Below are 12,880 nucleotides of genomic sequence, written 5' to 3' on the forward strand. Positions count from 1 at the left end.
AGAGCGATTTGTTGACCTTCAGGCAAAAGTAAGTGATGGTCAGGCTATCCCTGCTCCAAAGAACCTGCATAACTGTCCTCTGCTGCTCTCTACAGGATTTCACGAATTCTGAACTCCGAAGAGAAATAATAATCACATTGCTATTTTCTGTTCTTTTGTCTCCTATTCATATCTGATCTATTACACTTTTCTTAGATTTCATATAAAAACACCATGGCACAGTGTTTTAAAATAATTTATGCTTCACAAACATCACGCAGCAGATTTCATATAGGCTATAAAAAAATTCTGTAATTTATGATGCAAAAATATTACTCCAAATTAGTGATGTTTAGACCTTCAGTTTTTGTTAAGATGATGCTCTGAGGAAAACTACACTCTCAACTTAGCTTTCACCAATATTTATGTGCTCATGGATATTTTAGTCCAATAGTCAGGATAACGTGCTGTGTGAGTATGGACTGCTGCTGTCTGTGTATCTAAATGCTGTCTGGCTGGTAGTGAAATCCTGCTTTCAAATGAGTATTGGTATGTGCGTGTTTTTAGAGTCTAAGGTACTGTGTGTACTATTGAGTGTTTGTTAGATCTCAGAAATCAATACACTCAAGCAGCAGTGTTTGAATGCACTTAAGATGCAGAGGGGGGAAGAGAGATAATGCACATAATGCACTTCCTGTCTGTGGAATAGTTCATTGCACTAAATCACACCGTTGGGATAGAAGCAGCATGATTGCATCCTTATGATTAAAGAATTAGGTCGTTTACAATAAACTATTTGTTGCTTACAAAAAGGTTGTTAAAAAACAATAGCTGCACCACTAAATGTAAAGAGATGTGTGTTTCAGAAATAATAGTTCTACTTTATGGCATTATGGCAAGGGGTGCAATTTCTGCACCACATGATTTGTTCAGGCTGTCTTTTAATGTTACAAAATTAATGTGGTTAATAACACAAAAATACATACTCGTATACACTAAAATGTCACTGTACTCCAATGCTCGAGATTTCTGAAGGTCGGTGATGTATGCGTAACAGAAAGTGGATTCTAGATTGAGTAACTCTGCATTTTTCCTCACAATCAGTCATCTGTGATTAGTATTGAACATAGAAAAGAACTGACAGCATCACAATTTTATAGATTTCTCAGAGAGCTACCATTAAAGCCCTCTTTCCCTTCCTCCCCTCTCATATGCTTTTTCACAAATACAGCCACAGAGAGTGATGCACCAGCTCAGATGATTGACACTTACATTAACATCAGCACCAAATAAAACAAACAACGGACTAAAAACCTTACAGTTGCGTATAGGACATAGTCTACCCCAAGTGTGACATCTAGCCCCTGTAGTGCGTAAAATGTTCTCTGCTTGGCATCAAGCTACAATCAAAGTTTATCATTTAAGAGCGAAGAATGCTGTTTATCATATTCCCCACCCTGAAATAACGCATCGCCCCCGCCCGTTATAACGCTCAACGCTGATATAAAGGGGATGATCGCGCTGCGCACAGACCACGATGATGATGATGATGATGATGATGATGATGTAATAAAATCACGCACCGGTGATTCTAGAGCACACAATCTTCGCGCGGATCACGCGGTGATGTCATTATCTTTACCGTGAGCCGTGTTAAGGAATTCCAATCGAGAAACCGGAGGGCATCCCATCTCGGCGCGCCTCCGATGAGGACAAATCTCAGGACTGCGGCGCTGATGGCTGTTGCGGTCGGGACTGCACCAAGCTCCGGTAATAACAGCGGCGACCCCTGCGCTCAGCCGAGCGGCGAGATCCGTGAAACGGATGCTCACGAGAACGCGCGCGTCATTAGCGACTCTCTATATGGGATATCGGTCATCATAACCTGAATTCGGTGTGGATTTGAATAACAGGCAGCATCCCTCTTAGGACTGTCAAAACAAATGAAGAAACGGTGCCTGTCATAATTCAGTAGGTAATTCTTGCGTTTACCGGGGACTGAGCACATTTGCATCCGGGGGCCACAAGTGCCTGTTTTCTTTCACCAGATTCACCATTAATGGAAACTGATGCCCTGATGCCTTTCCTCGTCTACCTCTTCGACCATCATTTCTCCTCTAGAGACCCGAGTGAACCAGCAAACCAGGACTAAACGTCTCACTAATTGACTCTTTGATTAAAAGATGACAAGAGCGGAGGATTCATGTTGTGCTTTGCTCCGGTTTACTGTATTTACATCAACATTTTACGCAACTCCCGTTGCGCTCATCTGGTGCTAGGGTGCGCAAGGAGCAGCTGTCTCGAGAGCAATAACCTCCCGTTATTTCAAGGGATTAAGCGCTTTATTTTAAGGCATTTCTCAGGATCGCATGATGGCAAATGAACCCGTTATCCTCAACGTGTATGACATGGTAAGCCCAGCGACTCTTAAACCTAATTTACCGACACCCCTGCTCTCGTGTCTGTAATTTAACATGCTATAAAATAGGAATGCCGAGATTAAGCAATATGAAAACAATATCTTGGTGAAAATGGATTTGGGTTGATGTTTGGAAATGTCAGAGAGGGCCATGGAAACAGCTGTTAATTCTGGTTGTCCCATGATGCATTGCTACAATAGAGGGTTATAGAGAGGGCTATTAGGGGACAGACACCCAAATCTACTCTTAAGAGCGTGGTTTATGACTCTTCTACTCTTCTCTTTGATAAGAAATAAAACCCCTCGATTTCACATTTAAGTGCTTGGGGTAGAAACTGTTGTTAAACATGTTGGAAAAAATCCCCCCCCCCCAATATCACACCCCCATCCAGATTAAACCCTCATGTACGAAGAGGAGTGGATGTATTAGTCTGTGTACATTAAATCATGTTATTTTATTCATGAAGGGCAGATGGTTCACCTTTTTTTTGGCCACAGATACATTCTCTCTATTCACTCTCCACTTTAGAGTTGAGTAGGTGTAAAGTGGCATTTCAGCTTTGATGTGTATTTCTGTTTTATGCCAAAATGACAATTTAAACTCACAGTTTCTTTACTCTTCAGCTAAAACAAAGGTATCACAGGTTAAACCGTGGCCGACTTCTATACTCCTTAGACACTTCAGTATATGTACATATAAAGCCCTCTGGATGTGAGTTTGCATTATTGTTTATTTTTTAATGCCCACTTAATGGTCTCGTAACTAGACCACGTTGTAAAACGTAAGCAACGTTGATCCAATCCTGGTCCAGAAGAATTTTGTGTTTCAGTTTTTTGTACACATAAATGTTTGGACAAAATACAACCAACAGAACTTGCTTATAATCAAATCATTTAAGAAATATCTTGAACTATAATAAAAAAACTAAATTATAAAAAGGAAACCATAAATGCTTTTGGACCTGCGTTTACATCTTGCAAAGCGATCTGGTAAATGTTTTTGCGTCCTTATATACTGTAAACACACATCAAACAGGGATGTAAGAAAATATTTGTCAAGTTTACTTGACATAATTGTGTACACATAATCAATTTAATTAATAAAATAATTCTTAAATTAGATGACATTTTTGAAAATAAATATTGCATCATAATTTTTTGTCATTCTTTCTCATGTAGTACTGGATAAATGAATACACGTCAACTCTGGGTATTGGGGTCTTCCACTCAGGAATTGAGATCTATGGCAGAGGTATGGTTGATATGCAATTCAGATATGACGTACCTATTGATATGCAACCCATGATTTTGTACTTTTTTTAATTTACAATAAAATTAATGGTGTATGCATTTGTTTTATTTCCACTACTAATATTATAATACTTGGTAAAATTACTAAATCGTATAAGATCTTGCATAAGAATGAGTGCCATGAGGGTTATTTAACTGACTTTGTCAGGCATACTTAACCAATTCTAACCCTTACTATCACTGAGCATAATTTAGTCTATAAATTATATTTTTATAGAAAAGTAGTACAGTATATTTACATAATTTTAGATGAAGACAGTATGGTACTATAAATGTTGATATTCTGTGAGTAACCTATAGATGGCAGTAGAGTGATGTACACACAGTGGTGGAACACAACAAAGGAAGAAAGATTGTGTGGCTACTCAGTAGGGACTCAAAGATGTCATAAAGTGACAAAGAACATGCACAAATATCCCTGTTTCATCCTCTGGCTGTATTTATGTAGTTAATTTATTTTTTGTATATATTATTAAAATACTTAGTGTACTGAAAACATTTGTGAGTAATTATGTAATTCTCTTTTTAAACAAATGTTGTTCATTCTCTCCTTTGCGCACACCAGCTTTAATCCTCCTAGTAGCATGGCCGTGTAAACTAAGGTTACTGTTTAGCATGTTGACAAAATGTTTATATGCTATTCTACTTGAAAGTCGCTTAGGAATAAAACGTTTGCCAAATGAATAAATGTGAATGTTGTTAATATATGTTATAAAGGAACTGTTTCACTGATGCACAGCAGCTTTATGAAGTGAGGGATATTGTACTATGATTTATTGTCATTATTAAAGGCTCAGTCTGAGACTGCATTTGTACTTGATCTCAACTGAGACGACTCTGAATTTTATTTCACAACCCGTTCGAGACCACAACAGCAGCTGTTTGATTTATTTGTTTACATCATTACTGTGAATGATGTTTAACTTACTGTTTCAAAGGCAATCAATAACTTCTAATGATCAAGAATAACTTCTTGATTTCTTTTGTCTTGGCATCAACCTCTCACAGTCTTGGTCTTGTTTTTGGTCTTCTTAACACACTTAGTCTTGGTTTTCAAAGCAAAAGGTGCCTGACATACTGTAATACACTCAAACTGTATTTTAATGGCTGTGTTTTGTTCCTTTTAGAGTTTGCATATGGGGGTCATCCATACCCTTTCAGTGGCATTTTCGAGATCAGTCCTGGAAATGCCCCAGAACTGGGCGAGACTTTCAAATTCAAGTGAGCTTTACACATGCATACAAATGCAGATAGACACATATGGTCAATTAAACATCCCTAACATATCTGTCATGTCTTCTCTCCAGAGAGGCTATAGCTCTAGGTACGACAGACTTTGCAGAGGAGGACATTGATAAGATAATGGAGGAGTTGGGGAGGGAATTCAGGGGAAATGCCTACCACCTGATGCACAAAAACTGCAACCACTTCTCTTCTTCACTTTCAGAGGTCAGTTTTCTTCCATATTTGATGTTTGTCTTTCACAGTATATAGGTAGACCAGTGTTTCTCATTTGGCAGAGCAAGGCATAAGCAGGTCTTCCTCATTCTATTGCGCAATAATTTTCAGTGTACATTACATGATCAGTTAATCTTTCTTTTATTCATTCTCTATGTAGTTGCTGTGTGGTAAAGAGATCCCCCACTGGGTGAATCGGTTGGCATATTTCAGCTCCTGTATTCCGTTCCTGCAGAGTTGTCTACCCAAAGAGTGGCTCACGCCCGCTGCGCTTCAGAGTCATATCAGCATGGGACTTCGGAAAGAGAACACACACTCACACTTACACGAGTCCAGTGACGATGAACCCTCAGAGGCTGGACAGCCTGGAACATCTCACAACTGCAGACACACACGTGTGTGACATTGCAAACAAATTTATATGAATTAACACACAGTACAACACTTATATGACCACACATAATGACTCCTGATCCTGCTGCTACGGCGCCTCCTACTGGACTGGATAAACTAGACCTTGTCACTTTAAGGGGAAATCAAAGTCATTTTTCTTGGAGCCACCAGGGATATAAGAACAACTTGTAAATGTACTTTTTAATATCTCAAGTTTTAGAACTATTTGATTTTTAATATGGTTTTAGAAAAACTGTGTTCGCCATTTAGTAGTGTGAGTTGTTCCTTCTGAAGGTGTATGGGTCTCCACGGTGGACTGCCCCCTGCTGGTGTGTGACAGCACCACAGGCACCTTCTTTACAACACTTTCAGTAGTGTACTGTAACCATTTCTATCAGTCCTTTAGACTTTTAATCACATGTCTGGATGTTCTCCAGATTTACCCGAGTTTGCTGTGTATTAAATAATTTTCTATGTTGTGTAGATGAAGAAATTGGATATTCACTGCTTGTTCTTTATTGAACAGCACACCATCTGCAAAAGAACTCAAATTCTTGATTTTCCTATCAATTTCTTCATCAACATAATAGAGATTTAAAAGATTAAGTTTCCCCAAAATGAACTGTCATCATTTGTGAGTAAATGAGGACAGAATTTTGGGGTAAATTAACCTCATATGATGTCAAACTTTTAATACCATGCTTTTGACTTTAGACTTTTGGTTTGAAATGTAATTTTGTTTAACTTTCTTTCTTGTCGTTGATTCTACTGTTTATATGCTGTTATAGTGCAAGGTTTGTACGGTGTGCTTTCAATATACATTGATGGATTCATGCTAATCAGGAAAGAGGACAGCATAGGACTCACACACGTTGTAAAATTCAGCCTTATTAATGTAAGCCATCGATATGCTAGACTCGAGCGAAACAAAAGCATCTCGTTCAGTCGTCAAGAACACAAAGGGGGCGATTGTAAGGGTGAAGTTGGGGGGTTGGTGCGAAAGTGTGGGTGTGGTCTGCACATAAAGTTGGCATCTGTACTGTATTGCAGTGATGATCATAAGCATGCCTATGTGATTTAGTGAGAGGGGAGAGGTGCTAACGGGTTGGGCGGTTAAATGGTCGTTTCATTTGCCTTGAGTTTCTCAAGAGCGGATTGAACAGATTAATGTGCTGTTGATTGTACCGGAGCCCTCCACACCACACTAACAATACAACATATTTACCTACGTCTCCAAATGTAAAAATCTAATTGAAATCCTTTGCAACATATTTTACGATTGTGATATAATTTAAAATAATACATTTCTGAATTGAATTGTATTTTCAAAAAATGTAGGACTAGACTGAAATTATGCATTATTAATTGAATGCATTGTACAAGTGATTGTTGATACCAGAATATAGGCGGGTGATTTGATTGAATTTGCTAAAACGCATGATGGATTTGTGACGTCATAACCAAAAATGTTCAGATTAAGTTGTTACATTTTAGTTAAAGATATTTCACATTAAACTAAATGTATTGATAAAGCAAGCCAACATTTGGATATCACATTTTTTTTGCCATTTATGTGTAGAAGCTCATTTTCCCCTTTGTTTCTCAGGATTGCATGGCATTGCAAGTAGTAACAGTTTCATGACCTCTGGAGTAAAATGGGAAATGTGTTTTAGGTGACTTATTTATATAACTGAATTTGGAGTATGGGTCTATTTGCTGTTATTTTCACAAAGTAGTATTTATCAACTTGTTGGACCGTTTTGTATTCGATTATTTCTTGTTTTATCTAAGCTGAGGCCAACTGATAACTTTTACTAGACATCCATTTTTGTAGGCATAGTCCACCAATGCCCTTTTGCCTCAGTTATTATTTCTTGTTTTGATGTGGTTAATTACAGACATTTACAGGTGATATATATATAGATTAATAAAACAAATCAAGAAAAGAAATATATTCATTGGTCTCATATGTTGTAAAAGGGAAATGGGGTTTTCTTTGCTTCAAGCCTGAACAGCCTTTGAACATTACGTTTTATTTAAAGAGTTAAAAGACAATTGTCACTCACTGTGCCCATGTGACTCCTGATATGTTTCACGAGACTTAAAAATCACGTGATACGACGTAATGTCCTGTACCGTTTCTAAATTGAACAAACCAGCTCGAGCTAACGTTAAATGTTGCGAAAATGTGTGGAGAATGCTTAAAGTATAAAGTCTCAATCAATATTTTATTAAATTTAATGGCATAATGAAAAAAGTGTATGCCTAGGTTTAAAACACACGCCATTTGTTTCAACTTCTTTATTCACACGTGCACGAGCCCGTCATTCCCCTCCCCCTTAAGCGCGTCACCCACATATATACTCGCGCACGTAGCTGCGTCGACCAGAATCGAGACCAACGCCATTTTGTCGTGCAAGGAAAGGTGAGAGCATGAAGCCGAGTGTTTGGAATAGTTTTAATATATACTCACTAAAATAGCTTGTTTCAATTTAATTTTGTTCATCTGTCGACTCTGCATTGCATTCTGAGGGAATATTTGTGATAATTACTGTTTAACTTCGAGTAAACGTTTGCTGCGCATATTAACGCGGCCTAGGCCGCCCGACTGAACCATGCTGTGTGATCAGGCGGGAATTATTGTCTTAACTTTGGTTGCATTTTATAACTGTAAAGTTGCATATTATGTTACAGCAACGCACACATTTGCGTTTAACGTAGATCAGTGTAATATCAACGTTTTATTAAACGTTTAACGTTAGTTGGTGCACGTTTAAAAAATGTTGCGCCAACACGCGTACTATAAGGCGGTGAGTTGAATGTGTAACGTTCATTAACTATTGTTTCACACATTCTCGCTTATAAAACGTATTCTTTGATGCGCATTAATGATTCACGTTAACAGTTTGGACTTTATAAATGATTATCCAGTATCTGGTTAATCTTTGCAATTGGCGAGGTTGTTACCAGCAGGGCGGCGCTTAGACGCTTTGCAGATCAAAGTTCTTTTCAGAGGAATTAAAGACGATCTCGCATTTTATTCTCAGATTTGTTCAAAACTTTCATCATGAGTGGATGTCGCGTGTTCATCGGCCGGCTGAGCCCCCATGCCCGTGAAAGAGACGTGGAGAAATTCTTCAAAGGCTATGGCCGCATCCGGGAGATTAACCTGAAGAACGGTTTTGGCTTTGTGGTAAGAATCGCCATGGTCTTTGTGGACGTTTTTCATAAATCTTGTCTATCGTGTAGCTTTGTGGTAAGAGCATGGCGTTAGCAGCGCCAAGGTCATGGGTTAAATCCCAGGGATTGCACTCATGTCGAATGTGTGTAGTATAATTCAATTTAAATCGCTTTTTAAAAAAAAGTGTTTGCCAAATGTGTAAATGTTGTATTATTACTGTCTTACTGACCCCTGCTGTGTTTTCACAGGAGTTCGATGACTACAGAGATGCAGATGATGCAGTTTATGAGCTAAATGGAAAGGAACTATGCAGTGAGAGGTAAGACCGAAATAGTATTTGCTTAAAATATCTTTGGTAGATGTTTAGGTGTTTGTTTAGTGTGTATGGACTGTTTTTAATGATGTTGCCTTGAACTCAAGGGTGACCATCGAGCATGCCCGCTCTCGCCGTGGAAGAGGTGGTGGCCCAGGAATGGGGGGAGGACGCTTCTCTCCACGTTTTGGTGGATATCGTCAGTCTCGCAGTGGGGGTTCCAGGTATGTCACCGTTTTGTTTTATACCTGGGGGGAAGGGTAGTTTTTTAAAGATGCATCCATTCAAATGAGTAAACCCTTAATGTTTTCCCAGGTATGGCCCACCAGTGCGCACGGAGCACAGAATCATTGTGGAGAATCTGTCTTCGCGTATCAGTTGGCAGGTGAGCTCCCCTGTGTGCAAACAAGTGCAGAAACCAGCAGTGCAGAAGCCTGTTGTCGTAGAGTCTCATCCCTTCATTTCTTTTGACTTTGACAGCAGTACAACACCACCACCTTTTGTTAACTTTAGTTACTGTTAAACACTCATTCAATGTTACTTTGAGTAACCTGGAAACAAAATTTCCTCTTCACCTCAGCCAAACCTTGCTTAAGTGAAATGATTGATTTTAATGTTAAAAGGTTCTCTAACCCAGACCATGTTTTTCAAACCTTTTCTTTAACAGCTGTGCTCTGGTAATCTTTAATTGGAGTTGCATGCACAGCCTGCGAGGTGCATAGCGCCCTCCCCTGGTTGTGTTCTGAGTAGTGTCCCTCTGGTGCCTCACCCGACACGCAGTGTCTGCTGGTCTAAGTCTTGGCTGGGTCCGTAGCGCCAGAAAGAGCCGTAGCACAGGATAGCCTTAGAGGAGCTGGGTAGCCGCTCTCTGGAGGGTCTGTGATGTCAGATCTGCTCCATCTCTCCGCTCTGATGTTTGGGTCTTATTCTGTTGGTGCTGAAGCGGGGAGGGGTGCCGGGTTTTGGCCCCCTCCCCATCCTCTCTCTCTCTGGTGGGGTCCGTTCTTACGGAGGCCGGATGGGTCGAGTCCGAGGTCGTTTTAATGCTTCATTGCTTCCGTTTGCTATTTGGACAAGTGGCTCTTTGCTAATGCCTTCTGTGGTTCGGAACGGTAAGTAGCTCATTACACTGGAAAGTTACATGGTAAAGAAGGTTCTGTCATTGAGCTCAAATGGAAAACGATATATTCAAATCTGGAGTTAGATGTAAATGGAGAACGATTCCACAGATTGCTGAAAGGTTCCAGGCAGTACTTTCTGAATATGCAAAAATCTACCTCACAAAGCGAGAACCTGTTCTCAGAATTAGTTTGAGCCCCAGGCGCGTGCGTCTCTTCCAAACAGACCCTTGCTTCCCGTCGTTTCACACAATCTAAAAGATTTGTGGTGCTGAAAATGCTCTGGTACTTTTATTACTGGGCAAATGTCGTTTCGCAACTTCCGCCGGTAAGATGACATCTGTTGAGGGAGCTTTCTACAGGTGCACACTACAGCACCACTGCACACTGTAGTTGTGTATATGTGGAGCTCTCAGAGCAGATGCTGCAGAATGTGGTGTTTTTTTGTGTGGGTGCTGAAGCTTCAATGAGTCAGTGATTGGGAAATTGACGGCCGCATTTTTTTTCCTACAGGATCTTAAAGACTTGATGAGGAAAGTAGGAGAAGTGACCTTTGTGGATGCACACAGGACCAAAAAGAACGAGGGGTAAGTTCACGTTTGCATGTACGTGTGTAAAGACTGAGATGACCTACATTTATTTAACAATATTTCACGTGTTCTTCCAGGGTGGTTGAGTTTGCTTCTCACAGTGACATGAAGAATGCCATTGAAAAGCTGGACGGGACTGATCTTAACGGACGCAAACTTAAGCTTTATGAGGATCGCAAGAGGAAGTATGTATCTTGAAGTTACTCTTGACTGTTGTTGTGGGATCTCGCATTTAATTAATTGATTGCCTTTTTGTATTATCAGCAGCCGTAGCAGGAGCCGTTCCCGAAGCAGGAGCAGCTCACGTTCCCGTTCGCCCAGTCGGAGTCGCAGTCCCGAGCGTGGAAGCAAACGCTCACGCAGCCGCTCTCCCAGTCGCACTCCAGAGAAGAAGTCCAACAATCGCTCACCCTCCCGTTCTCCCTCTCCCGCTCCAAGGAATCAGAGCAGGAGCAGAAGCCGGAGCAGGAGCAGGTCCCGGTCTGCCTCTGCAGAGAGTCAGCACTAAATTGTTTTGTCTGTGTGTGTGAAACTGGATGAGGTCCCTGTCACCCGCCCTACTTTTTGTGGCATATGTGGAATTGTGCTACTTTAGTGTAAATTACTGGCTGTGTGTTAGCTGAATGAATGTGTATGATATTTTTTGTTTGTTTCTTAATGCTGAAAAGCAATGTGGGTTTAGGTAATGGAGTGGGATAAGATTAAAGACAATTTTCAGTCTTGTTTAATTTTAATTTTTTTGATAATCCTGGAGGACTTCTGTAAAGAACTGTATTTTGATTTTTTTTTTTCAGCTTGCATGCTTAATTTGAGTCTTTATGGTTGTTGAGCAGAAGGTTACAACATGTATATACACTCTGGAATAAAGTATATTGTTATTTGGAAAATCAGATGTCGTTTTCATAATAGCTATCAGATTTTTTTTTGCATCTTGCAAAAAGATTTTTATCTTGGGGGTTAAAATTGATAAAACTAACACTTGTGAACTATTTTCGTTACCTTCGGCACACTTTAAAGAGGAGTTTACTTCTAGTGTTGAGCGTCCTCCAGGAGGCACTGTTTCAATGCAAAAAATGGCTTTGTTACCAAAACTAGGCATAGAAAATCCCTTTAGTTGTCCTGTCAACTTAACAATGGAGGAACCTGCACCATAGCGATGTAATTACTGCATGCATATAAATAATTTCTAATGAATGTGTAGTGTTTAACTCTTACAGTTGGTGCCTGAATTAAAATCAATACTGTACCCGAAGAAAAGCATGAACTCTAAACCGAAATAAAGAGGCATGATATCGGTTGTTATGATCTTGGAACCGTAGACCGAGAATGAATGGGAAAAATATTGTATAGTATCGCGTCCAAGGACGAAAACGCATACCACCCTCCTGCTCTTTATGTCTCCTCCTGTTTTTCTCATTTTGCTCGTAAAGCTGATGTCCTCGTTGCACTGCGACGTTTCGTCCTCAAGGGCAAACAGATGAAATCAAGCTTCAAACAACGCAAATTCATTGAGATCAGATATCTGACAACTGTGCTTTTCTGAAGAGAATATATTTTTATAATGTCTGAGTAAAAAACAAACAAGTGGGAAACTGTTTATTAATGTATATTATTAAACTGCAACACTTGTTTTTGATAAAGCTTTTCAAGTGCAAAAATAAGTGTGCCCTCCGGATCATGTCTGCATTCTGTGATAAGTAACGTTATGCTAAATTAAAGTTTGAGCACGATTCTGTTAGGCCCCTTGAAGCGAAATAGGGTATTTATATATAGTAGGGCTGTCAAAAGATTAATCGCATCCAGAATAAAAGTTTGTGTTAACATCATATATGTCTATGTACTGTGCATGTTAATTTTGTATTTATAAATCAATACACGTGTATACATATTTGGGAAATATTTACATGTATTTATTTATATTTAATTATAATATATTGAATATTATATATAAATATGATTAATTTAAAGGTTCTTCTTAAATATGTGCATGGGTGTGTGTGTTAATAAATACAAATTATTATGCACAGTACACAGATATATATTATGTAAACAAAAACTTTTATTCTGGATGCGATTTATCTTTTGACAGCTCTAATATATAGACTATTTTGACGAAGG

At 39.3% G+C, this 12,880-nt stretch overlaps 2 protein-coding genes across 3 annotated transcripts; both read left to right on the forward strand.

Annotated features, from left to right (window-relative positions):
- The first annotated feature begins 1,493 nt into the window (after window positions 1–1,493).
- LOC130431228 (deubiquitinase DESI2) lies at window positions 1,494–7,488 on the forward strand. The gene is made up of 5 exons (XM_056760136.1): window positions 1,494–2,390; window positions 3,578–3,650; window positions 4,837–4,930; window positions 5,017–5,158; window positions 5,328–7,488. Exons 1-5 carry the CDS (start codon window positions 2,349–2,351, stop codon window positions 5,568–5,570), a joined length of 594 nt encoding a protein of 197 aa, XP_056616114.1. The 5' UTR covers window positions 1,494–2,348; the 3' UTR covers window positions 5,571–7,488.
- A 437-nt stretch (window positions 7,489–7,925) lies between these two features.
- srsf5a (serine and arginine rich splicing factor 5a) lies at window positions 7,926–11,649 on the forward strand. 2 transcript variants are annotated; one of them, XM_056760134.1, is made up of 8 exons: window positions 7,926–7,985; window positions 8,608–8,753; window positions 8,990–9,060; window positions 9,162–9,278; window positions 9,370–9,439; window positions 10,686–10,759; window positions 10,840–10,947; window positions 11,027–11,649. In XM_056760134.1, the coding sequence occupies exons 2-8, from the start codon at window positions 8,628–8,630 to the stop codon at window positions 11,268–11,270; spliced, it is 810 nt and encodes a 269-aa protein (XP_056616112.1). In that variant the 5' UTR covers window positions 7,926–7,985; window positions 8,608–8,627; the 3' UTR covers window positions 11,271–11,649. The 2 variants fall into 2 exon arrangements, with proteins under 2 accessions (XP_056616112.1, XP_056616113.1); XM_056760135.1 differs by having other exon boundaries at window positions 11,030–11,649.
- The last annotated feature ends 1,231 nt before the right edge of the window (window positions 11,650–12,880 follow it).

The sequence above is a fragment of the Triplophysa dalaica genome, chromosome 11, assembly GCF_015846415.1.
Source record: "Triplophysa dalaica isolate WHDGS20190420 chromosome 11, ASM1584641v1, whole genome shotgun sequence".
NCBI classification, from domain to species: domain Eukaryota; kingdom Metazoa; phylum Chordata; class Actinopteri; order Cypriniformes; family Nemacheilidae; genus Triplophysa; species Triplophysa dalaica.

Excerpts from the sequence above, each read along its gene's own strand:
- LOC130431228 (XM_056760136.1), top strand. The coding sequence starts at position 2,349 with ATGATGGCAAATGAACCCGTTATCCTCAACGTGTATGACATG. Across the intron at positions 2,391-3,577 it reads TCCTCAACGTGTATGACATG|TACTGGATAAATGAATACAC; the intron begins GTAAGCCCAGCG and ends TTTCTCATGTAG. Across the intron at positions 3,651-4,836 it reads AATTGAGATCTATGGCAGAG|AGTTTGCATATGGGGGTCAT; the intron begins GTATGGTTGATA and ends TGTTCCTTTTAG.
- srsf5a (XM_056760134.1), top strand. The coding sequence starts at position 8,628 with ATGAGTGGATGTCGCGTGTTCATCGGCCGGCTGAGCCCCCATGCCCGT. Across the intron at positions 9,279-9,369 it reads TCTCGCAGTGGGGGTTCCAG|GTATGGCCCACCAGTGCGCA; the intron begins GTATGTCACCGT and ends ATGTTTTCCCAG. Across the intron at positions 9,440-10,685 it reads CTTCGCGTATCAGTTGGCAG|GATCTTAAAGACTTGATGAG; the intron begins GTGAGCTCCCCT and ends TTTTTCCTACAG.